This window comes from Cotesia glomerata, linkage group LG1 (genome assembly GCF_020080835.1).
Source record: "Cotesia glomerata isolate CgM1 linkage group LG1, MPM_Cglom_v2.3, whole genome shotgun sequence".
Classification (NCBI taxonomy): Eukaryota; Metazoa; Arthropoda; class Insecta; order Hymenoptera; family Braconidae; genus Cotesia; species Cotesia glomerata.
The window spans coordinates 31,896,304-31,919,868 of NC_058158.1; the positions used below are offsets into that span (position 1 = coordinate 31,896,304).

General features: G+C 31.5%; 6 protein-coding genes across 20 annotated transcripts; 3 read left to right on the plus strand and 3 right to left on the minus strand.

Annotated features, from left to right (window-relative positions):
• Positions 1-242: 242 nt before the first annotated feature.
• Positions 243-1,503, plus strand: LOC123266577 (40S ribosomal protein S8). Its single transcript, XM_044730885.1, has 4 exons — positions 243-389; positions 666-796; positions 879-1,130; positions 1,223-1,503. The coding sequence occupies exons 1-4, from the start codon at positions 386-388 to the stop codon at positions 1,460-1,462; spliced, it is 627 nt and encodes a 208-aa protein (XP_044586820.1). The 5' UTR covers positions 243-385; the 3' UTR covers positions 1,463-1,503.
• Positions 1,504-1,601: 98 nt separating this feature from the next.
• On the minus strand, positions 1,602-5,560 carry LOC123266264 (protein kinase C-binding protein 1). 2 transcript variants are annotated; one of them, XM_044730414.1, is made up of 6 exons: positions 5,474-5,560; positions 4,603-5,399; positions 4,204-4,528; positions 3,947-4,127; positions 2,064-3,779; positions 1,602-2,003 (listed from the first exon to the last, which is right to left on the minus strand). In XM_044730414.1, the coding sequence occupies exons 2-6, from the start codon at positions 5,265-5,267 to the stop codon at positions 1,678-1,680; spliced, it is 3,213 nt and encodes a 1,070-aa protein (XP_044586349.1). In that variant the 5' UTR covers positions 5,268-5,399; positions 5,474-5,560; the 3' UTR covers positions 1,602-1,677. The 2 variants fall into 2 exon arrangements, with proteins under 2 accessions (XP_044586349.1, XP_044586357.1); XM_044730422.1 differs by having other exon boundaries at positions 4,204-4,525; positions 5,474-5,559.
• Positions 5,561-6,028: 468 nt separating this feature from the next.
• LOC123266623 (cytochrome c oxidase subunit 5A, mitochondrial) lies at positions 6,029-7,822 on the plus strand. The gene is made up of 2 exons (XM_044730947.1): positions 6,029-6,360; positions 6,525-7,822. The coding sequence occupies exons 1-2, from the start codon at positions 6,147-6,149 to the stop codon at positions 6,773-6,775; spliced, it is 465 nt and encodes a 154-aa protein (XP_044586882.1). The 5' UTR covers positions 6,029-6,146; the 3' UTR covers positions 6,776-7,822.
• Positions 7,823-8,762: 940 nt separating this feature from the next.
• LOC123266373 (DNA-binding protein Ewg) lies at positions 8,763-15,860 on the minus strand. Of its 9 annotated transcripts, none has more exons than XM_044730617.1 (8): positions 15,724-15,855; positions 13,458-13,796; positions 12,629-12,753; positions 12,122-12,547; positions 11,725-12,021; positions 11,340-11,483; positions 11,107-11,248; positions 8,763-9,506 (listed from the first exon to the last, which is right to left on the minus strand). In XM_044730617.1, the coding sequence occupies exons 2-8, from the start codon at positions 13,636-13,638 to the stop codon at positions 9,178-9,180; spliced, it is 1,644 nt and encodes a 547-aa protein (XP_044586552.1). In that variant the 5' UTR covers positions 13,639-13,796; positions 15,724-15,855; the 3' UTR covers positions 8,763-9,177. The 9 variants fall into 9 exon arrangements, with proteins under 9 accessions (XP_044586552.1, XP_044586560.1, XP_044586568.1 ...); XM_044730625.1 differs by lacking the exon at positions 15,724-15,855 and adding an exon at positions 15,011-15,308; XM_044730633.1 differs by lacking the exon at positions 15,724-15,855 and adding an exon at positions 14,538-14,912.
• Positions 15,405-18,411, plus strand: LOC123266599 (5-demethoxyubiquinone hydroxylase, mitochondrial). 5 transcript variants are annotated; one of them, XM_044730917.1, is made up of 3 exons: positions 15,405-15,579; positions 17,576-17,741; positions 17,809-18,411. In XM_044730917.1, the coding sequence occupies exons 2-3, from the start codon at positions 17,582-17,584 to the stop codon at positions 18,243-18,245; spliced, it is 597 nt and encodes a 198-aa protein (XP_044586852.1). In that variant the 5' UTR covers positions 15,405-15,579; positions 17,576-17,581; the 3' UTR covers positions 18,246-18,411. The 5 variants fall into 5 exon arrangements, with proteins under 5 accessions (XP_044586852.1, XP_044586844.1, XP_044586836.1 ...); XM_044730909.1 differs by lacking the exon at positions 15,405-15,579 and adding an exon at positions 15,955-16,152; XM_044730901.1 differs by lacking the exon at positions 15,405-15,579 and adding an exon at positions 16,840-16,858.
• LOC123266519 (protein shifted) lies at positions 16,417-21,022 on the minus strand. 2 transcript variants are annotated; one of them, XM_044730805.1, is made up of 6 exons: positions 19,479-21,022; positions 19,130-19,372; positions 18,850-19,044; positions 18,435-18,587; positions 17,416-17,511; positions 16,417-16,873 (listed from the first exon to the last, which is right to left on the minus strand). In XM_044730805.1, exons 1-6 carry the CDS (start codon positions 19,645-19,647, stop codon positions 16,647-16,649), a joined length of 1,083 nt encoding a protein of 360 aa, XP_044586740.1. In that variant the 5' UTR covers positions 19,648-21,022; the 3' UTR covers positions 16,417-16,646. The 2 variants fall into 2 exon arrangements, with proteins under 2 accessions (XP_044586740.1, XP_044586749.1); XM_044730814.1 differs by having other exon boundaries at positions 16,422-16,873; positions 18,901-19,044; positions 19,479-21,021.
• Positions 21,023-23,565: the final 2,543 nt, after the last annotated feature.

Below are 23,565 nucleotides of genomic sequence, written 5' to 3' on the forward strand. Positions count from 1 at the left end.
ACTACGGGCTGTCGAAATTCACACTCTCAACAGTTATGACGTCTAGTTACATTTTTAAATGTAACTAGAAAACCCGCGCTTTTAATTATTACCTCGAATATTTATTGTTATAATTTATTACGAGTATTAAATTATTTCCCCGGTGAGTCAATACAACGTCAATAAATATTTAATTTCAGAATAATTACGATAAATTTTTAATTATTTATTTTTATACTCGAATTGTTTTGTGATAGGTACCTATGTACCGACTGATGTCTCTCATTATTATGTCAGTTTTTTGGTACATGCAAGATGGCAGTGCGGTGAGATTTCCACTCACTACAGACTCAATGTGATACATGTAAAATACTCTTGCAACCTGGCCTTTTTATCGTAAGCCACTATGGGTGCGTATTCGACTAATGTTTTTTATTTTTTTATCAATCTCCATCCGAGTATTAATTAAATATTTTATTCGCAAAATTAATCAGGCATTTTTAGCAATGTATTATTTACTAAATAGCCTTCATATTTTTAATTATTTCAACTTAGTATTGTTGCTAAACATTATTTAACGATTGTTGAGGTTATGGACTCATTTTGTCAAGCGTGTGCTTCCGATTTGTAAATGCAGTGTTGTGACCAGTGACTTTTAATTAATTAATTAATTTGATATATTTCAGGTATCTCGCGGGATCATTACCACAAACGGCGACCCACTGGGGGCAAACGCAAGCCCATCAGGAAGAAGAGGAAGTTCGAATTAGGTAGACCTGCTGCCAACACCAAACTCGGTGCTCAAAGAATTCACACCGTAAGTTTTTTTTACAAATTATTTATTTATGACATCCTAACTTTTAATTTGATGGTTGTAATTAAGATAATTAATTTTTTAGGTTCGTACCCGTGGAGGTAACAAAAAATACCGTGCACTCCGTCTTGATACCGGTAACTTCGCCTGGGCAAGTGAGGGTAGCACTCGCAAAACCCGTATCATCGATGTAGTCTACAATGCTTCTAACAACGAGCTTGTTAGAACCAAAACATTGGTGAAAAATGCTATTGTCACCATTGATGCTACACCATTCAGACAGTGGTACGAAAGCCATTATATCGTACCGTTGGGTCGCAAACGCGGTGCTAAACTTGTAAGTTTTTTTTTTTTTTTTTTTATCTAACTTTCTCGGGTGATTAATTATTTGATTTAAATTAATTAATTATTTATTATGAATTAATATAGGGTGAGGCCGAAGAAGAGATCTTTAACAAGAAAAGATCAAAGAAAACTGAAAACAAATACAAGGCGAGACAGCGGATATGTAAAGTTGAGCAAGCTTTAGAAGAACAGTTCGCTACTGGACGTGTGTTAGCCTGCATCGCTAGTCGACCAGGTCAATGTGGTCGCGCTGATGGATATATTTTGGAAGGCAAAGAACTCGAGTTCTACATGCGTAAAATAAAAAGCAAAAAGGCCAAGTAATGTAACGGCTAATAAATAACTTTACATTAAAATAATAAAAACGTGTTCCTTTTTTTTATTTCGTCTTTATTTTTTAATATAAATAGTTCATTCACTTTTAAAGATTATCAGTTGGGTTGGATAATGAAACAAGTAATAATTGAAGCAGTACAAAAATGTATAATTGGCATATATTTAAAATCCGTTTATTTTTATTTCATTTAAAATTCATTTATCTAAGCTCCACGTACATTTGACAAATTCAATTGAGCACTTGGTAATAATGTCGGCATTCCAGGTTCTTGTTGATTAGGTTGTGATGATTTCTGGGTACATTTACTCATATGAGTTTTCCAATGTTGTTGTTGACACGATGGGCTGCAGTATGATGTATTCCAACAGCAATAATACAAGGCCTCTTGCCAGCATGAAGCACACCATTGTTTTGTTTTCGTCTCTTGGATGGACAGAATCTTTTCATCCTCTGTCTCCTTACGAATTTCTTCAACCGCTCTCAATCTTTCGACTTCCAAACTTGCTCGCATTTCTCTCAAAGTTCGATCTGAAAATTAAAGTAATTGATTAAAATACAATTATTAACCATATGTATTTATATATTTACCTGTATTGTGCTTAATTTCAGCAAGATGCTGCTGATGTTCCCATTTCATACGTTCTATTTCCAGTTCGAATATAAATTTACCGGCTTCTTCTTGGTTATTCGTCTTCCTCGCCGTCTCTTTGAGCGCTTCTTCCATCAGTCTAGCCATTTGTCGTACCAATTCACTCGCACTTCGGTTTAATTGAGTGCTCACTGGACCAGCTTCAGGTGGAGGCAAAGTATAATCCATTCCATTGCTGTTAAGGACTGGAATGTCGATTTTTTTATCATCAATTTCATTACTATTATTTGCGAGAAGTGGTCTTAAAAACGAACGAGTCGGAATTTGAGGTGGTTTATTAGGGAATGATTTTTTTGCTTTACTCTGTCGCTTTCCAGGGACTAAATTTGATGAATTGTCAAGTAAATTATTGGTTGTCTCCATAGATACATCTGGACGTATTGAATCAACAGAAGAAGATGAATACTTAGAGGGGCTTGTTTCCGATCGATTAAGAGCTGAACTTTCATCACTTAAATTTTTTTTTTTGTCTTGTACTTCTTCCACATTTGATCTTGTTGTTGGACCAGTTGTTTTATCTTGCTCCGAGTTTTGTAACTTAGCAGCTCTGTGCTTATAAGGCCGTACGATAGCAGCTCGTCCTCCTCTTCCATGAGTATTTATTGATGAGTTTGTTTTCCGTAAATTATTAGGTTTATCATAATATTCTTTAGTTCCTAATCTTGTTGCTCTTACTTTGTAGAAATGTTTTTCAAGAGGTATAAATTTTTTAGGCAACCATTTACGTGATTTAACTCTGCTTTCAGGTACAGTATTATTTTTATTTACTGCTGGTGCCGCTGGTTCTACTTCTTCTGTAGTTGGAGGAGTATCTTCTTGAGCTGGTAAATTTTCAGACTCTAGTGTCTTTTCAATACCATCATTTCCTTTATTTTCAGAAAATTTCTTGCGACCTCCTCTTGTTTTAGCAACTTTTTTAGCGTCAACCTGATTCGGATCATCACTTAATTTACGTTTTCTACCACCTTTTTTTTTCGTCATTGGAACAATATCTTTAACGGGAGTTGAAGAACTCACTTCTTTCTCAGACAATCTTTCACTCACCGGCACCGAACTTTTTCTCGGTGAGCTATCTTCACTTGACGACAATGATGATTGCTGCTGCATCGGAATGGTTTGATTAATCAATGTCAAATCATAAAAGCACGTCGGATCATACTGTGGAAGTAAAAGTTTTATCTGATTTTCATCGTGTGGATTGTAAAGAGTTTTGTTAGGAGCATAAGTAAATGGTCCAAACGCCATTTCTAATTTTTTAGTGTGACGGCTTATTTCCTTAAGACAGTCAATCATTTCATATCGTTTCTTCTTAGGCAAAGATGTTGGCGGTTCTTTAGAGAATAGATAAATATCTTTAGGGGCTATCCACGCGCGATCGTGTGCTCCAAAAAATCTGACATCAACATGACCTAATGCGTTAATGCGTGGTAAAGCTTTTGCCGGCCAAAATGGAAATCCTTTTAATTTAGCCCAAATAAGTGGATGAGGTTTGCTACATGCTTCTACGAACCAGGACGGATTTGCTCGTGGTATATTACGACCACGTGAGTAACAATCAGGACATGCTTCATATTCAGATACTTCTTGCCGTGCTATTTTTATAATTAATTTTGCTGCATTCGTTAATTTTGAAGAATCTGTATACTCTCCACCACCTACAAATAATTAATTAAATATTAAAAAAGTATACTCACAATAATATCAATAGATTAAAATTAATTATCAACAGCTTAGTTGATTTTATATATGATGATTTAATCTGAATTAAATTATTCTAACTAATTATAAACATATTAGATATTAATTATTGAACTATTCTTACATGTATTAAATACGATACAATTATGCTGTATCCATTTAGCATCCGCCATAAATGCATCAGTGCTACCATAAAGCTTAGCATCAACATTTGTTTCCAATAAACTCAAATCCATAGGCTTCACCACGTAATCCATATAATTGGGAACTTCTTTCAAGTCAACAGCATTCCAAAATGGTTCCGACTGTTAAAAATTTTTTTCAATTAAATGAATTTTCTGTAATTTGAATAAGTTTGAGGATAATTAATAGCCAACTTACACCGAGTAAGTGTTTCATACACCCAATAACGTATTTCAGCACCAAGCAAAGCTGATCTACAGTAATATGAGCCATGGTTGGCGAACGAGTTGATGCATTTTCAGCTTGCAATATACTCGCACATTCACCACAGATCCAATTATCTGTAGTTGGAGGTGTTCCACCGATACACTTGCGATGCCAAGCACGTGGACAAGCCCTGCAGTTAGCTTCCACACCATCTCTGTGGCATCTCCAACAGTAAATGTCTCGATTGTTTGTTATTTTAGGACGAATTTTAGGTTTACCCAAATCACCATCTACCTTTTTTGCTACTTCATCACTACAAAAAAAAAAAAAAAACATTTTAATTAATAAATTAAACAAATGAAAAATGTAATTATTTTGAAATATACTCACGTTGATAATTTGCCTTTATCTTCTTCTGTTACAACAGATTCACCTTTACCATCATCATTACTCATAGAAACATCAGAAAGAGCACGAGAATCACTTGAAGTACTTTTATCTTTTTCTTCAGGTTCATCATCAACGACAATATTTTCATTGGCTCTTGTTTTTTTTTCTACTTCTGTTTTCTTTTCATCTATTTCTGTGTTTTCAGCAACTTCTTTCTTCTTCTCTACCTCGGTTCTTTTTTTAACTATTTTTTCTTCCTCATCCTTTTCATCATCAATATCTTTATTTTCGTCTGCTTCCAAATTTTCATCTTTCTTTGTATTTTCCTCAGCCTCTGCTTCATCGTGTTCTTTACTGTCATCTATTGGTTCATCAGCACGCTCATCATCAACTAAATCACAACCGTCTTTATTCATCACATCAGTACTTCTTTCATTTAACTTATCCAGAGACTCTGTGTTATTTATTTTAGCACAACACTGTGCATCAGAGTCATTATTTTTATTAACATCATGCGTTTTTTTATCATCAACTTTTTTAACACCATTTTTATTAACTTCATGATTTACAGAATCAATTACCTCTGTATTATTTAAATCATTAATTTTATCATTTTCTGCTGTTTTAACAACAGATTCTATTTTCTCGCTTTCAGTCGACTCCATTTTTGTCAATATATTTATATAACTAATTAAATATTCCAATAAAATTAGCGGTGTATATTCATTACCAATATTTCCTTAAAGTTAAAACAATTTAAAATTCATATCCAATTATATTGTAAATTTTTGATAACCCTGAAAAATAAAATGCCGACAATTAATTATTTATTTTACAGATATTTATATTATTATGCTGAAATTATTCTTACCTCAACTTGATAATACTTATAAGAAAGTAATAAAATATATTGTGATATTTATTAAGCACTTGTTTAATAACTTATAATTTATAATTAACGGTAAAAAAGAAAGAAAGAAGATAAAAACACAAATTTACACTAATCAGTTCAAAAACTTTATTTATATATTATATAAATCAAATAGTATTATTATTTATTTGAATATTCCAAAATTTTTTTAATAATAAAAACAATTGTTAATGAGGTTATAATCATTAAATCATGAATAAAATAGTTTATATAAACATCAGCAGATTGAAATTAACTAATTTCACTAATTTTTCAAGCTTTATATTTTTTTATTTTTTATTATTATTATTTTTGGAATATAATGCAAGCAACAAGGTTTCAATGGTTGTAATTTTTATAATTGGCAACAATTAAAAATTTTTTTTTGTTTTATTGGCCAACTTGTTTCTTTTCTCATTTGCAAAAGCACACCGACCGTCAGCGAGTTGAAGTTAGACTAAAGCTAAAGCTGACAACTTCAGGTGCTCTCATTGCTCCGCATCTCCCTCTAGTGGCCAAATCTCTCTTCATCAAGATCTTTTACGCAATAGTCCATTGAAAAAAATTTTCGAGCAGCCCGACCAGGCCTGCATTAACAAATTCATTGTTAATTAATAAAAACAAAGTTATAACAATGTTGCGATTTGTTGCCGGACGTATCGGCTCAGCTGTCCGTGGTGTTGTTGCCGTACCCAGGACTTCCGCAGCTATTGGCGTTACTTCAACTAGAAATTCTTCTCATGGTCCTGAGGAAACTGACGAAGAATTTGATACTAGAATGGAGAATTACTTCAACCGCAAGGACATTGATAGCTGGGAAATTCGTACTGCAATGAATGATTTAGCTGGTAAGTCATCAGCACTCTTTTATCAGTAAAATAATTTACTAATTCAGTAATCATTGTGTTTTAATTATTGCAAGAGGTTATGATACTCTCATCAGTTACATAAAAATTTTAAATACTTTCTATACTTTGGTAAAAATTATAAATAAAATACATATATGTTACAGGTATGGATCTTGTCCCTGAACCCAGAATTGTAAGTGCAGCATTGAGAGCTTGTCGTCGTTTGAACGATTACGCATTGGCTGTCAGATTTCTTGAAGTTGTCAGATACAAGGGTGGTGACCAAGCTCATGTTATTTGGCCATACATCGTCCAGGAAATCAGACCAACTCTTGATGAATTGGGAATCCTCACCCCCGAAGAAATGGGATACGATAAACCAGAGTTAGCTCTTATTTCTCCATACGAAGTGTAAATTAATAATAAATAAAATAATTGCTTAAATAATAACAACCAAAAGATAAAATTAGTCTTATTTAAGTATCAGTTGTCAAACTGGAACATATATTGGAGTTAGTTAATGCTATAATAAATTCATTGTAATATTTTCTTGTTAAAATATCATTGTGAGTAAATATAATAACGATTTAATAAACAAATAAATAATCAATAAATTACTAGTATTAAAGGTATTTAAGACAGTAATTACAGTTAAATTTCCTTTTACATTTAAGTTGTACATTGATTATTGATAAAAAGTAACAAAATTAAATTAAATATCCAGAATTTTTGATTTTTATTTTTCTTTCTTCATTTTTTTTTTTTTTTTTTTTTTTACTTGTTACTATTTCATTTCTACTGACTTATTATTTAATTAATATATTATTTGATAGTTAATGTATGTAATTATTTACGTACTTTAATGGTATTTCTTTTGCGTATTTGTTTTTTTTACATTTAAAATAACAAAAGCAGAGTGGGCGACACACAAAGTATTTACAATTTTCATTACATGGATACACGATTACTTCGTTATAGTTGTAAACATACATATTACTTAACTTATTATTATTATATCATATAATAATTATTAATATGTATAAATATTTCAAGATATTACACGATATATTGTTACTAAATTTAAATTAATAGTAGTTAAATTTACAGGCTTACGCTGAATAATCCATATTATTAATCATAATCAAATTTATCAATTCTTAACAGAAAATGATTCATGTGAGTCGAAAAATTAGTCTCATACTTTATTAAATTACTTTTATTTTTAGTCTTAGACGTAAACGTGATCAAAAGTGATTATAAAGTAAAATTGCACAGAATTAAACAACAAAAAACATTTACATTTTTCTTTCATTTATTTTCTATTGGTTTCTTAGTCACAATTCTTAAAAATTAATTGGAAAAATTCTCATAAAAAAACTCTAAAGATACAATTTGTACCGAATACGGATTTTCATAAATAATAATAATAAATAAAATGAAATAAAAAAAAAAAAAAAAAAAATATCAGAATAAAACTCTTATCCTATTTGTACCCGTCAGAAATGCTTAGTCTTCCTATCGGTGCTATAAAACAGATTATGAAATTCTTATTATTAAGGTAATTATTATAATAGTGTATTACATTTTTAATTATTTTATTTTTTTTGTCTACGAATAAACTAAAATTTTTTAAATATTTACTTAAATAGTTATCATTATAACTATAAAAAAATTTTTTCTCTATTCTTCAGTACTCGAAGAAATGAATGAAAAAATTAAAAAGAAACCAATAAATTATCTCGTATCCAGAGTAATAGAATATATGCACTAGATATAGAATTTATAACATTGCCCCATATTCCCAACATATACTCTGGATTAATTATTAAACTAGTAAAAATATTTTTCTTCAATATTGAAGTCTACGGATTTAAATAGTGATTCACCGACTGTTAACAAGTTATTCTTCAGTCATCACTAATTAATAATTCATTTAATATTTTAAAATATGTTAATCTATTTATCGAAGACTGTTCAACTTAAATTGTTGCAGACTCACTGTATCAATTAATTATTATTTAAATATACTTAATTCACACGTTGCCATTTATATTTTATACGTTCCCTCGGTTATTTTTATTATTTAATCAATTAATTAATTAATTAATTTATTTATTAATTATATAACTTCTGACTAGATTAAATAATTAGACCTATGTTAACTTTACTAGTTTACTTTAACAAGGGGACGTTAAATATACGTGGCATAATTATTATCTTAAAAAATTACAACTCAAAAAACAGAACGGTAAAATAAAATAAAATAAACAAAAATTAATAATAATGTTGATTTTAAAATTTTTTCAAACAACATTTCATAATAAAGTACAATAATTTTAATAATATTAAAATAATAATAATAATAATAATAATAATAATAATAATAGTCTTAATATATAATTGAATGAATCATTAAAAAACCCAACATTTCTCTTAATTTTTTTCATCATCATCATTATCATTGATCATCATTGAAACACATTATTCAATACATTTATTTTTTGTCTAATTATTATAATATAATCAAAAAATCTAATCACACGTTAACATGCACACTCGTCAAATAGTTCAATTTTTTATTTCTTTTATTGAATTAATCATTATCTATTTTAGTTTTTAGTTTTTAAATTCTCAACTTTAATTTAAAAGAAGGAATAGTTATTGTGTTATAAACACAAAATCAGTACTGAGTATCAATCGTACTTCTATAGTCATTTGTCGTATTTCCATTGAAGTAATTATATTATTAATAATCGTTACTAACGATAATAATAATAATAATAATCATTCCGACAAGACTATAGAGTAAACCTCGCTTCATTCAGGACTTGATACCGTTTGCTGTTGCTGGCTATCTTCATCTTTAATAACTTCACCTTGCATTGCTTTAGTTAATGCATTAGCATCTTTAAGCGATATCACTTGTAATACCTGATGTTCACCATTAGCATTAATCATTGTCATCGGATGACCCTGAATAGTAACAGCTTCAATTGTTTCTCCGTTTCCTGGTTCAACTTTTGGAACTTGTACCATTGGTGTCACCATTTGAACTGTACCGTCGCTTTGGATATTAGCCACCATCGTTTGGTACATACTTGCTGATACTGGTACGGTGATCACGCCGGACACTGATACTGGATAGCCTGAAACACCGAAATTACCGTCCGTTGTCTTACCCGCGATTTAAGGATTTATTTTTTTTTTATATATATTATTTTTTAATTTATTTTTATTATTTTACCCAGCTTTTTTATAATAAGCTTGACTTGGACCCGATATAAGTAATACTATACTAGGTATAATAATAGTAATATATCATGCGTGAAATAACGTTGATAACTAAACACATAAATTATAAACAATTCAAGTCTATTGTTTGATAAAAACAAATACACAAAAGAAATTATTATTATTTTACTTATTTTTTATCAAATAACAATAAGCAATTATTCAATACGGTACTAATTAAATAAAACACTTAAAAATAAAAAATTACACATTATTGATTAATAATAAATCTAATAAATGTTGATTATAATAAATTTAATGCCTGGATAAACTTAATAGAAAAAAAAATAATAATAATTAAATTTGTTTTGAAAAAAAATATTAATAATATTCATTGTGATTATAAATTCCTGATGAAAGTGATCCCGAGTAACTTTGGTTGATTTACGATGGCAAATGAAAATTAAACAAACAAAAAAAAGTAGCCTGTATTTTTTTTGTGATCTAGAACACTCTTTGGTACTGCATGCAAAACTGATTATCTGATCTACTAAATAAAAAATCCGCAAGTATACAAAGAAATTATCGATGATAATTTCATTTACAGCTATCAAAATAGCTCTTAATCGTACAATATCATATATTTTTTGTGATTAATAATGTATTATATTAACGATTTAATTTGTCTGGTTATCTAATGAGATATAATTTATCTGGTTTCTTTTATTTAACTTTACTGTTTTAACCCTCTTAAGCTTTTACTTCATCAGTGTTAAATTAAAAAAAATCCATATATCGATCCACAGCCTGTTATTCTACTGTGATTAACTATTTTAACATGTATAAAAAATAATAATTGTTTGACAAGGCTAACTAAACATTTTGATTGTACTGTTTGGTTATTAACATTGTACATTGTACACTTTATTATTTTTTTTATTATCATTTAAGTAATATTTATGTACACTTCATTTATACATATCGATAAATGCTATTTTTCGTAAAATAATGACATTATTTAAAATATCTTTTTTCGTTATATCACTATCGCGTAATTAAAAATCCTGAATACCTAATTTTGTCTTCAAGAACTGATAATAAAAAAAGAAAAAACACATGAATAAAAAAATTTAATCTGTGACACGTGATATTACTTTTTAATTTAATATGGCTTGTAAGTTTCAATGAGACAATGAACTTTCGGGCACGTAATTTGAAATTACTCTCTACTTGGTATCAATACGTGATGGTATATACAGTACAAAAAAAACGACTACTTAACAAGAAAAAACAAAAGAATAGAATAGTTCTACTTCGTTAAATGAAGTAATAAAATGAACACAAAAAAAAAAAAAAAAAAAAAAAAAAATAATTAAATTGAAAAATATCTCATTCTAAAATAAATCGCTGCAGGCAACATGCAAAATAATAAGGGGTCCTGAACCAATTAAGTGAATCACTGCTCGAGTAGTTCCTGGCCGGCGACGGTGCAGAGCGTATAGAAAACAGTTTTACCATGTCCATCTTCTCCTGTGAGAATTATTTGACCGTCTTGTCCCAATGTTGCTTCAGTCACACTGTTTATATCGACGGAAACACTGCCTTCAGCACCTCCTACTTCAGTTAGTGTTTGAACATCGCCTTGACTCGTGTGAATCTGCATTAGGGAAATTATTAATTTAATACACCTTTAGTTGTCAACTAGCTAACAGGAAACTTTATTCAGTAGATTTAAGAGTATAACGTACAGTAGCAACACCCTGAACTTGTGCAATTGTACCATCAGGTAATTGTATGGTTGGATTACTTGGATCTACTTGAACTATTGATATTGTTCCATCTTGATTTGTTATCGTTTGTAAAACAGTTGTTGGATACTGTGTGGTCATCTGCTGAAAATTTTATCAAATAAATTATTGTGCTCTGGTAAATGTATAATAACAATATAAAACTTTTTGATAAAAAATAATAAAATAATAAAAAACGATATTCAACATAGGGAAACTAAACACCAAACTGAATTAAAATAAAAATAAAAGAAAATAATCAAAAAAAGAAAAATAAATGCTCAAATGAAATGAAAAAAAAAAAAAAAAAGGAAAAAGAGCAATTATTCATTAAAAAGTCGCTCACTAGCACCTGAGTGGCAGTGGCAAGAGATGTAGGTGACGCGGAAAGAATCTGTTGTGGTGAAGAGTTTCCCTTAGATGAACCCGTGCTGCTAAGTCGAACAACTCCCACCGTTTGTTGCTGCTGCTGTTGTTCATTTTGTCCTTGGCTTGATGATGCATGCGACGAATGAGGTGTCGTTTGTTGAACCAAAATATTAGATTTATCGTCGTCATCATTGAACGCTGGTAACAGATCCTCTCTTCCGTGAAATTTGTAACAATTTATGACTATTTGTCTCAGCGCATGCGTCCAAGAAATCTAAAATATATGCACACACATGTAGAAAAATTAATAGTTGTGTTTACTGCTAGTTTGTTTCGCATTTATGCTAAATTGAATGATGAATAATAAATCTTACCTTTTGTTTTTCGTCTTCAGACCTTGCGTCCATACGCACATTTGCCCATGGCAACTCTTTGGGCCACCAAGGAGGTCGTGTGCTTTCTCTGCCCCAACCTGGCTTACCCCTACCTGTAGAATACTTTAACATCAACGGTATAAATGCCCTGAGCTGTGCTTGTGTCATTTTTTCAACTGGTGTCGGTATTCCATCGATTATTAATGGCGGTAATTCGTATAATGATGGATCATCTTGAACAGGTGGTGGTGCTTGTTGTGCTAATGCACTCTCCAATTCTTCCATTATCATTGATCTTAAATTTTTAACTACATCTTCAAGAGGCTTTGCTCCAAATACTTTGTAACTACTATTTGGTTTTCCAGGTGTGGCTACTAATACTATTGCTTGCTGACCGACTCGTGTCGCAAATTCATCTATGGTTTGCTGGATAATTAATTTTTTACATTATTACTCCAATAAATACATAACAATCAAGTATAAATTTTAAAATATCTGATAACTTACTCTGAGTTTTCTTAAAAGTCGATTTTGTTGGCGTTTTCTTATGCTGGGATTTGTTTCAAAACTGTGTGGTCGTTTTCGTTTTTTAGCAGATACGATCGCTGCTGCAGCGGCAACACCAATAGGTCCTAAATTTATTAAAAAAAAAAAAAAAAAAATTAATCAATAAACTTTGAATAATATGCAATAGTGAGACTATGAAAATAATAAAATTGTCACGCTAATATAATGATGAAGAAAAATACATTCAAAAAATTGGAAAATGAGAAAAAGCATAAGCAAGAAGTGATACAGAACGTGCACGCAGTTGAATAATAATGATAATGGTAATTAAATAAAAATTATCCAATTATAAAATGATTCCGAAATGAATATTAAAATCAATAATATTTTTCTAGTGATATAAAAAAAAACATCAACAGATAATTTGAATGCAGTTAAAAAAAAAATTGCAACACATCTAAATAAAAAAAATAAATTTATAATAAGTAAACTAGCAAACTATTACCAATAATAATTACAAAAAAAAATAATAAAAATCATATGCAATAAACTTAACAAAAAATGCACACAAATTAAAAATAATTTAGTAAATACAAAATATTTATGTGAACAATTAAAATTGTTTACATATTGATATATAAAAATTCTTACTGATCTCTTGTAAATTTGCTTTTTTTGTCATCTAACATCGATTGAATCAATTTAAATTTAATATTTGATTAAATATCTTGACAAGTTAATTAAAGTATTCCTTTAGTACTTTAGTATCAAAGTAAATATGATATTAGAGAAAGTCATATGTGAAAAAAAGCAAAAAAATGGAAATCACCATTAGCGTTTTTCGAACCTGCAGCGGCAAGCTGGGCCGTAACATCATCACCCAGAGCGTGTGATAACAGATCACCCTCCTCATAGGTCTCAGATCCACTGCTGGGCTCATCGTCATCGTCGTCGGTTAGCCGATCCATTCTTTCCATGGTAACTGATTCGGTGCTCGGCAAGGAAACCATCCTCCTTCTCTTTGTTACCTCCAGCGTAGCGTTTTGTTTATTAAAATATTTATTTTAAAATCAACAATCGTCTTCTTCTCCTTTCACTTGGCGTATTGCAATGTCCCACCAAAACTCTATATCAGCCTTGGGTTACTGACAGCATTCATCACCAGGCCCTGTTGAAAAAATAACGAAACAATAAAAATTAATTAACTGATAAAAATAAAAAATAAATAAAGGCTATTAAATAAAAAAAAATCGATCGCAATAAAACAACGTTACAACTTTACATGTTCTGTTAAATAATTAAATTATTGATTTTAGTTCCCTTTTTACTTCTATCTATCCGTAATCGATTATAGCACTGGGCTAATAAGTGTTCAACCTTGATACCTATGGTTTCTCTGAGTCATTCTTAGAACCCCTAACATATGCTGTACGTAAGCAGACCCCTCCTTTGTACAATATACTTTTCATTATATTTTACAATATTGACCTACCGGGTGCGTACATTATTATTTTTTTTTTTTTTTTTTTTTTTTTTATAAATACTCCGTACGTTGATTATTAATTAATAAGTACACAAAGTATACAAACATGGACCTATACTTTAGTCTACTTATTAATAAATTAGGACACCAAGTGAGTCAGATATTATTAATAAATAAATCTATCTGGTACAGTGTAAAAAAAAAAAGTAAAATTTTGTGAGGGAAAAAATAACACGCGATGTCATGTCGCAGGGGGGCTGAGAGCAATAAGGGTCGATGAACTAGCTAGGGAAAAACAGCAACCGAAGTAGTACTCGTTGCTCGAGTGATGTCTAAGACTCAGCTCAGCAACAAGGGGCGAGTTATTATAATATAATAACAGGGGTGCGCTGAGGTGATAAGGTAACTTGATGATCAGGAAAATACCATCTTCCAGACGATGACGTCGCTGATGACAATGACGACGATGATGATAATAATAATAACAACAATAAAAGACAAAGCAGACCCAGAGACAATGATAGCGGTCTGGATGTCGTAATCATAGTGTTATAATAGAGTTTGGAAGATGGTATCATGGTGATGAGCCCGATGACGACAGGCTACTGTCTGGTGTCTCGTGTTTGGTGTCCTGGCAAAACTAAAATAAAAGAGCTCAAGTATAGTCACTGCACAGAGTACTTGGAGTATGATGATCGCGCGCACGATTATTAAGCGAACGTGAAACGGCGCGTTTATTCGAAGAATGGGGGGCAACGAAAATGCGCAGGGCACACGTTTGGTTTAAAAGTAAACGTAAACGGAGTTGAAAGAATCATGCGGGGGCCGCTAAGCTCATGACCAAGGAAGCCGCGAACCCATGGAGCAGGCCCAGTTGAAATCGGGAGTTGCGTACGCACCTTGTGTGGTCCGTGAGTGGTCACCACCGATCAGAAGCACAGAAGCTCAGGGGTATTGCGTCTGCGGAGAGGCCGTCGTCAGCAGCAGCTCGTGGTAACGCGCAAACTTTACACCACGCCCTAACCACGTTGTTCTTGTTGTTGTCCGCGTCCTCGGAGCACACACATTTCACTGGGTCTGACTCGTTGAATATGTGTCTCAGTAATAAACTGTTACAACAATAATTAACAACAACAATTATTAATTATAAGAGTAACCTAGAGCCGCGGAGAAATAAACGCGGCACCCTGTAACAACGTCTCGACAACACAACGCGCACAACAGACACCATGGCCAGTTTTGCCAACGTCAGCGGCTTCATGTATCGATCGATGAAGCGGGCCCTTCATCCATTCCATCTATTTACTATATACACCGCGGAGCTAGCTCGTTCCTCCTCGTTCTTTCTTCCTCAGTTAGGAGTTACTCTCCGCTGCCTCGCTCTAGCTCACACTTTAGTGCATTGCACAGCTCATACCACACAACCAACAACAAACGCGGGGTTATACACGGTATTCGGCCATTTTGAGTGAGTCTGCGCATTAATACCACCCACCATACTACTACACCAATAAATCCAGTGTATACTCTATCTACAATTGTTAAACAATTATTTCGCGACATTATTTTTATATTTATTTAATTTTTAGGGTTAATAATTATTAAAACTTACCAGACAACTCCTGATTTCTCTCGAATAGTCAACAGCCAGTACTGAACACACTAACACTATATACATGTATACGGGCCTGGAATAATTTCATTGGTTGATATTCTCTGGGATACGCGTCATGGCGTCCTCATTATTCGATTTTCCATTGGCTAAAGAACCACGTGACGCATTATGTCAGCCATACAACTTATTCCGTTGTAAATAAAACTACTGACCAAGACTAACCTAACGTTTTATTTTTCTCTAGTATCATACCAGTACCAAATATCCAGATAACACAATTATTATTCTGTTTAATTGCACGATTCTATTATAATATTTCATCAATTCAATAACATTCTTCCAACGCCCAAGTTTATGTCAAGGATTCCTCTTTTATAATTTTCTAAATTGTTCGTCTTTTAATACGTTTTTCTTGGAACAAATATTGTAAGCATTTTTATTTTATTATTCATTATTATTTAACTGTCAAAATTAGTACATACATGTCAATGTTTTTTTAAATTAATATTTATTTTGAAAAAAAATTTTTTTTTTTATTATGTTACTAATATTTATTTATTTTACATCTATTAATTTAACAATATATATATATATATATATAAGAATTAATAATAATTTTTATTTTTAATATCTTAATTAAAGAAATGGTGTAAATCAGCTTTACATATCACATCTGAATCAGGATAACATCACAAAAAATTATAATTAAAAACTATAATAATAGTAAAAATAATTAATAATAATATTTGTTATTATTATGTTTGTTCTTATAGAAATTCAATATCGAGGAAAATTTTTTTTGAGTTACTCACACTCCTATTTATCCATCTGATGGTACAAAAATAAAATACTGGAGACTTGAGAGAGTTAATTAATTATTACAACTATACACTTGGAACAAAACAATATTTAAAAAAATGCTAAGCCCACGGTTTGTTTTTATTACACAATTTGCCAAACCATCCGGCATCACAGAGGCACGTGTTGTCAGGTTGACAGGTTCCATTTCTGCATGCTCTTGTACATGCTGATCTTTGGGGAGATCTTCGTCCTATTTCGCAATGATCTCCTTTGAAACCATTTGGACATCTACAGATGTTGTTTCCCTTGCATTTACCGCCATTTAAACATGGTATTACACATTTTGCTGCAACAATTTTTAAAATAAAAATTCATAATTTATTTATTTATTTTTTTAATTTTTGTTATGGAATTAAATAAATTTTATAAAAAATATTATTAAAAAATTTATTTAAATAACTTTCATAATAATTTGTATCGTAAAGTTTTATTTGAACTTGATGTTGAATAATGTGGGAGAGGAAAAAGTAGGGAAAAATCGATTGGGGGAAGAACGAGGGAAATAATGTAAAAGGATTGTATTGACACATGAACCTTTTAGGGTAGATGCCCGATAAGGATATAAAAGGACTGTGTATTTAGGAAGCCTCAGGCGTATGAATTGGTAGGGTTTGATGATGGACAAGCCACTGAAACGTCAGCTAAATCGATAATAAGAAAGTCAATAAATAGTAATCGGATAAAGTGGTAATGCTTTTGTGATTACTTTAAAAGTTGCTCTTTACTGATCGCGATTAAAGTCGAGTCATAATAATCTTTATAAATAAGCATTCAACTGTCTAGAATATTGATTTTTTTCACAAGATATAGTTAGATAAAAATACTTACAAAATTCACAGTGTAAACCAAAATATCCTTTAGGACACTCGCATGTGTCTTTTTGAATACATTTACCGCCATTCAAACATTTTTCTGTACAAATTCCTATAATTAAAAAGAAAAATTTATTATTATACATGAATAAATAACTTTTATTATTTTATTACAGGAGAAAATGTTACATTTGGGACGTGGTGGAGTACGTTTTGCCAGTTCAACAGCTGCAGCAACGGCAGATACTAAAGCAGCCAAGATTTTGGATTCAATAATAAGAGTAAATCATGCTGGAGAATTGGGTGCTGATAGAATTTACGCCGGACAAATGGCTGTTTTAGGTATTATGACTCAATTTTTAATTATAAAAATTTTATTATATTAAAAAATATTGGTCCATATGATTAGGAAAATCATCAGTGGGTCCAACAATTGAACACATGTGGGACCAAGAGAAAAAACACAGAGAAAAATTCGAAGAGCTAATTCGAAAGTACAGAGTAAGACCCACAGCCTTGCTTCCAATATGGAATGTTGCGGGATTTGTTTTGGGTGCTGGTACTGCGCTTATGGGTGAGAAAGCTGCTATGGCTTGCACAGTAGCTGTTGAAACGGTTATTGTTGAACATTACAATGATCAATTACGAGCATTGATGGAAGAAAAAAATCAAGACGATGTTGATCAAGAATTATTGGAGACGATTAAAAAGTTTCGCGACGAAGAACAGGAACATCATGATACGGGAATAGATCTTGGTGCTGAACAAGCTCCGCTTTATGATGCGCTGACAAAAATTATCAAAGCCGGATGTAAAACTGCTATTGCGATATCTAAGGTCGTATGAATTTTTTTTGCATCTGTTTATATTTTTATTTAATTGATACTAACTGAAGACTTGAAGACTGGTGTTGATGAAATCTTATATTGTATATAGTATTCAAATTACTTATAAAGTATGAAAATAAATTAAAACATACAAGATAAAATAAATTATGTTTATCTTATTGAAATAATTAAGTCTTAATATATTTACCGCCTTCACAATAAGGTCCTTGAAATCCAGGTGGGCATGAACAGACTCCTGGTGCTGTACAATTGCCACCGTTCATACAAACTGGATAACACAGAGCTTTTTTGCAATGCGGTGGACCCATGTAACCATCAGGACATGGTCCTGGATTAGGTTCTAAAATAAAATAATTTATTATTAGCTAACTACATCTATTTATTGTAGCAAGTAGAAGAACAAACCATAACTAGTGTGGGAATATTTAGTTTTCTTTATATTTTTTAGCATTCGAGTAAAACATCCAAAAATTTAATAGTATCATTATTATTATTTATGATGATAATAATAATACTAATTCAAAAGAAATATTTGATTAATAAATTTTGATCAAAAAGCATGCAACAAATTGGTGGTGATATGATTACTGGTGATACAGAACTGTATGTGTGAGTGGAGAAGTGGTGATCTTGGGCGCGACTGACGCACTCACCGCGCACGGCGCATTCTTTTCTCAAGTTGAGACGTAGGGGAGTCCCATTTAGAGGTTTACCCTTGCCCTTCTCAATCACCAGTCCAATGCTAAATTGTACTGTTCCAGAACTATTGCCAGAGCAGGTTAATAAAATGCTGAATTCTGGAATAAATAATCACTTTTAATTTATCTTAACTTGCTGGAAAATAACTAAAAAAAAAATAACAACGGTGATTGATAAAATTACCTTTAGGTCTTTTAGGTACACGACCTTTCGTTTTTATAGTTATTGATGGCGTTTTTAATATTGACTCGTCAAGCGATTTCAACCGGTTAAAGTGGTAATAATATTTTTTAACTCCAGATTTCCACGTAAAATTAACATAAGACACTTCACTAGGTATTATTGGCAGTTTATTCTCCAATTCTGGATCTAGTAAATATGACAGTACTTTTCCTTCAGTTATCGCATAAATTTCCATCTCTAATCCTGGAAAATTTTTCAAGTTGATAAGTATATTCAGTTTAAGTTATCAATGTAGTTGGTATTATTTTTATTTCATTTTTTGTTTTAGGTAATAAAATTACGAACTCACCACTAAACATTTTAATCTGCTGTCGATCAATCCAAAGTGATATGTCACCTTCAGGCTTATGAGGATTACCTTTTCGATGATGCCTAGCAATTACTTGCTCAGTGTGAAGAATCACAGAAGCAAAACTAGCAGCGACAGCCGCAAAGATGACGTGCGAAACCCACGGCATATCTCTTTGCAACAGGTGTTTTATCAGCGGGAGTCAAATAATAATAAGGATGTTAATAATGACTGATTAACTTGTTTTATCGTGAATTTACTCAATTAGCGTAAAATTTAAAATTTCACGGGTGTTTTATTCACCTTGCGGTAGAAGGAAGAAGAAAAGAATGGTAATAATGATAATGAAAAGAAGTAGAAGTGGTGGTGATGCTGGTGCTGACAGCAAAAAAAAAGTGGAAGCTTGAGCCAAAAGACTTGTAATAAAAGGTGGGTGGGGGTCGGAAAGATACAAAATACTAAATACACAGTGGATGTCCGCAGAAGATGATGAAGAAATGGGGAGCGTGTCGACACGTTCACTGCGGCTAAGTAACTGACTGACTGACTGACTGACTCAATGAGAAAAGGCCTGCAGGCTGTGTTTCGTGCTCTCTTACCGCGCGAGATCCCTATCTACCAGTTCCATCCAATATATCGGGATAAGGGGGTGTGCACACTGTTGCACACCGGCGAAAAACTCCCGCTGCGGTACACCAGTCCCATGAGACAAGACAAGACAAGATAAAAAAGTAAACGACAACGACGAAGAAGAAGAAGAGGAAGAAGAAAGAAGAAAGAAGAAGGATATGAAGTAGAAGAAAACAAGGCAAAGAAGAAAGAAGAAGTACCCTCTGCTATTAAACGTCAGCAAGACACATTTTCATATTATGAAAATTTTTTACCTGACTTGAACCTTTTCACACTTGTTTAAAAAAACATAAATATGCGTGTATGTATTACTGGTATTATTATAATGAGTATTAATAATAATATATTGATGATAATTACGTTAAAATTATTGAAATTTATTAAACAAGTTCGCGTGTAACAAGATGGGTTGATTGTAATTATAGTGATATGAAACTGTTTGGATGATGATGATAATAATGATGGTGGTGATGCGTAATATAAATGTATATATGTACGTATGTAATGTATATAAAGAGAAGAGGGTGTCCGGGAAATTGAGAATCCGGCTGCGAAGTGACTGCGGATTTACGCGCTCGTTGGAGAGGTAACCGATGCGAGAGGAGGGAACCAGTTTTTAACGTCACCTTTGGTTCTTCGGTCTCCTTCGTCTTTGCATTTAGTCTTATAAGAGAAGAGAAGAAGATAAAATAAGAGAAGATCAGACTTCTCGACCAACACAAATCGCAGTCCCTCGACCTTGTTTCTCACGATGTCTTCGGTAGTATATATACTCTACTATATAGTTATTAGTAGGTAAGAGGCTACTTAGCAAATCGAATAATTTTCAGGTCACGCATATGATACACACGCACAAAATAATCATCAATATATATATACATAAACACACACACACGCACTCCGCAAACGAAATGTTGTTGTTGATTAAGATAATATTAATATAAATATAATATCTATAAATAAAATTGGCAAATTTATATACATACAAAAATATTATTATTGATTAATTGTGATCAATCACTATCATTTTTAAAAGATCAACACGAGATCAATAAATTCGGATGAAATAAAATAATCAATCCAATTAGCGACATACAGAGACACAATTTATTTTTAATAACTTCTACTTGAGTTCGTGAGACACGACTAGCCGACTGGAGAGATATCTTCATCTTTCCACTCAAGCCTAAAGGCCTTTTAAATGCTGTCAAGATTAAATGATGACAAAAAAGAAGGAATATTAATATATACATATATACAACATTAAGTGTAGTAATAAACGATGCACAGGGTACGCCCGCAAGCAACAGGTTTAAGAGAGCACATATGATCAAAAGTTGATAATAGTGTTCATTGTACTCGCCAAGTATTGAGAGGGATGGACTCACCTAACAAATGGCTCATTGTTACAACTTGCATTTTCTTTTCTTCCTTTTTATTTCTTTTTCTTATTCCTTAGCGAAAACGATGGTGATGTTACACTCCGCGGCTCTTGTGTCTTATTCACATTCGCCTACGTTATTGTTTGTCGGCTTATTTTTCCTTCTATTCTATTCATTGTAATTATGTTTATTACTCATTATTACTTTTTTTATTTTTTAATCTCCGGTATGATATAAATTGAAACAAATTATCAGAATAATTATTACAATAGATAAACAAATCATTTGATATATTCGGAGTTTGGTAATAATATCAATCACGGTATAACGTATAGTACCGCACAATTGATCCCGAGTCGAATATAATAATATACATACAACCGTGGGATGGATCACACGTATAATAATATAAGATCCAACACGAGATACTTGATACAAAATATTCTCCATGGCTATTTATACGATCAATACATAACATTATATATTTTTATATAAAAAAGAATAAAAAGGAAGAAAAAAAAAATTAAGTATACCTAAGAATAAATAATACACTCTATACATATGTGTATATACGTCTACATTAATCTGTAAGCAACATCATGAAAGTTTATGTGCGCAGATCGCGATAAACATTTTTGTATCCACGTCGTTAATCTCCATCTCATCGTATCGGCAATTCTCCATCCTTTCTCTGTATGATGTACACGAGTATACAAGAGAGTTATTTTCATCTCTGTCTGCGTTGAAAGGGCCCCAAAGTGAGAGAGATACCGTGAGATCAACAGAGAGCTGCAAAGGCCCATGTACACCACAAAAAACCTGTCCCGCATAATTACATTATCGGTCAGATCTCGCACGACTTCTGTCCAGACTCTCTGGACCCGTTCGACCAGGCCAAGAAGCTGCACTCTTGTCTCTTATTACTCTCTCTTTCTCTAATCCTTAGGTTCTTTCCTTATCTTTCTTTAACGAGTGTAGTCGTGTAAGCTTAACCGTATAGAGATAGCAAAGATCAAGAGAAGACACACAATAACTAATAAGACTCCAAAAGAGAGATCTGAGGATCCCTCACTGAGGCCGCAGGGGGTCAAGTAGTCGTCTCGTTATCCTCTTTCACGCCAACACCCTCATGATTGATGCTACGAATATGTATATTAGTTTACAACTATTCCATCATCTCCTACTAAACATTTAGCTTCAGTAATTAATGCTTTTTTTCATCATTTTTATTTTTTTTTATTGACATGGGAGATGTTACATGGACGTATGATGGAATGCGTTACAAAAATTGACAGTAAATACAGACAAAATAATAATTAAAAAAAAAATAATAAAGTAATTATAATAATAATTCATAATTATAAGATAATGTAATAGTAATTATAATTTTCTTAACATTATGCAACGTAATAAAAGTAAAAATATATTATATATATATTTTAAATTCGAACGAATTGATAATTTATTTTTATTCTTGTTGTCCTATGTTGCATTGAGATTCGTTATTAAATTATGTAACGATATTTTCTTACAATAAATTATTATCAGAGATATGATATAAAAAAAAAGTTCTATTTATAAAAAACAGTGCTCATATTATTATTAATGCATAAATGTAAATATAGTATTTCTTTAAAAGTCAAATAAATAACTATATCTACATTTAGCTAGTAATATCAATCGAATTACTTTTGCATCTTAATTATATTTGTTAATCAATAAAACATACGATGAAAGCCATTGATAATGAACCAACATTAATTAATAATTTATGTTCTCAATAAAATCGTATCAATTACTATATAGTATATATATATATATATATGTATGTATGTATGTATGTATAATTTAAGTATAAGTAATTAAATTATTAATCAATGGTGGTTCACGTAATGACACCAGATTTTTTTTTTTTACTTGTCTAATATAAAAGCTAATTGAACAATAATTTGTATTAACAATACAACGGAGCATTTAAGCATTTAGTTATTTGTTTTTCCTTCTTTTTTCTTTCTTTAGTTCTATGACCTTCCAAGACTTTGTGGCAATTTTATTACATGTATGGCTCTATTGCA

What these genes read in the sequence shown, in the direction of transcription:
- LOC123266577 (XM_044730885.1), top strand. An exon ending in GTGCTCAAAGAATTCACACC is followed by an intron (nt 797 to 878) that starts GTAAGTTTTTTT and finishes TTAATTTTTTAG; the next exon opens with GTTCGTACCCGTGGAGGTAA. An exon ending in GCAAACGCGGTGCTAAACTT is followed by an intron (nt 1,131 to 1,222) that starts GTAAGTTTTTTT and finishes GAATTAATATAG; the next exon opens with GGTGAGGCCGAAGAAGAGAT.
- LOC123266264 (XM_044730414.1), bottom strand. Translation starts at nt 5,267, where the DNA reads ATGGAGTCGACTGAAAGCGAGAAAATAGAATCTGTTGTTAAAACAGCA. An exon ending in GATAAAGGCAAATTATCAAC is followed by an intron (nt 4,529 to 4,602) that starts GTGAGTATATTT and finishes TTTTTTTTTTTG; the next exon opens with TAGTGATGAAGTAGCAAAAA. An exon ending in TGAAATTAAGCACAATACAG is followed by an intron (nt 2,004 to 2,063) that starts GTAAATATATAA and finishes TTTAATTTTCAG; the next exon opens with ATCGAACTTTGAGAGAAATG.
- LOC123266623 (XM_044730947.1), top strand. Translation starts at nt 6,147, where the DNA reads ATGTTGCGATTTGTTGCCGGACGTATCGGCTCAGCTGTCCGTGGTGTT. An exon ending in TGCAATGAATGATTTAGCTG is followed by an intron (nt 6,361 to 6,524) that starts GTAAGTCATCAG and finishes TATATGTTACAG; the next exon opens with GTATGGATCTTGTCCCTGAA.
- LOC123266373 (XM_044730617.1), bottom strand. Translation starts at nt 13,638, where the DNA reads ATGGTTTCCTTGCCGAGCACCGAATCAGTTACCATGGAAAGAATGGAT. An exon ending in CCACTGCCACTCAGGTGCTA is followed by an intron (nt 11,484 to 11,724) that starts GTGAGCGACTTT and finishes TAAAATTTTCAG; the next exon opens with CAGATGACCACACAGTATCC. An exon ending in AAGTTCAGGGTGTTGCTACT is followed by an intron (nt 11,249 to 11,339) that starts GTACGTTATACT and finishes TCCCTAATGCAG; the next exon opens with ATTCACACGAGTCAAGGCGA.
- LOC123266599 (XM_044730901.1), top strand. An exon ending in CGGACAAATGGCTGTTTTAG is followed by an intron (nt 17,742 to 17,808) that starts GTATTATGACTC and finishes CCATATGATTAG; the next exon opens with GAAAATCATCAGTGGGTCCA.
- LOC123266519 (XM_044730805.1), bottom strand. Translation starts at nt 19,647, where the DNA reads ATGCCGTGGGTTTCGCACGTCATCTTTGCGGCTGTCGCTGCTAGTTTT. An exon ending in TGTACCTAAAAGACCTAAAG is followed by an intron (nt 19,045 to 19,129) that starts GTAATTTTATCA and finishes TATTTATTCCAG; the next exon opens with AATTCAGCATTTTATTAACC. An exon ending in TGGTTTACACTGTGAATTTT is followed by an intron (nt 16,874 to 17,415) that starts GTAAGTATTTTT and finishes AAATTGTTGCAG; the next exon opens with CAAAATGTGTAATACCATGT.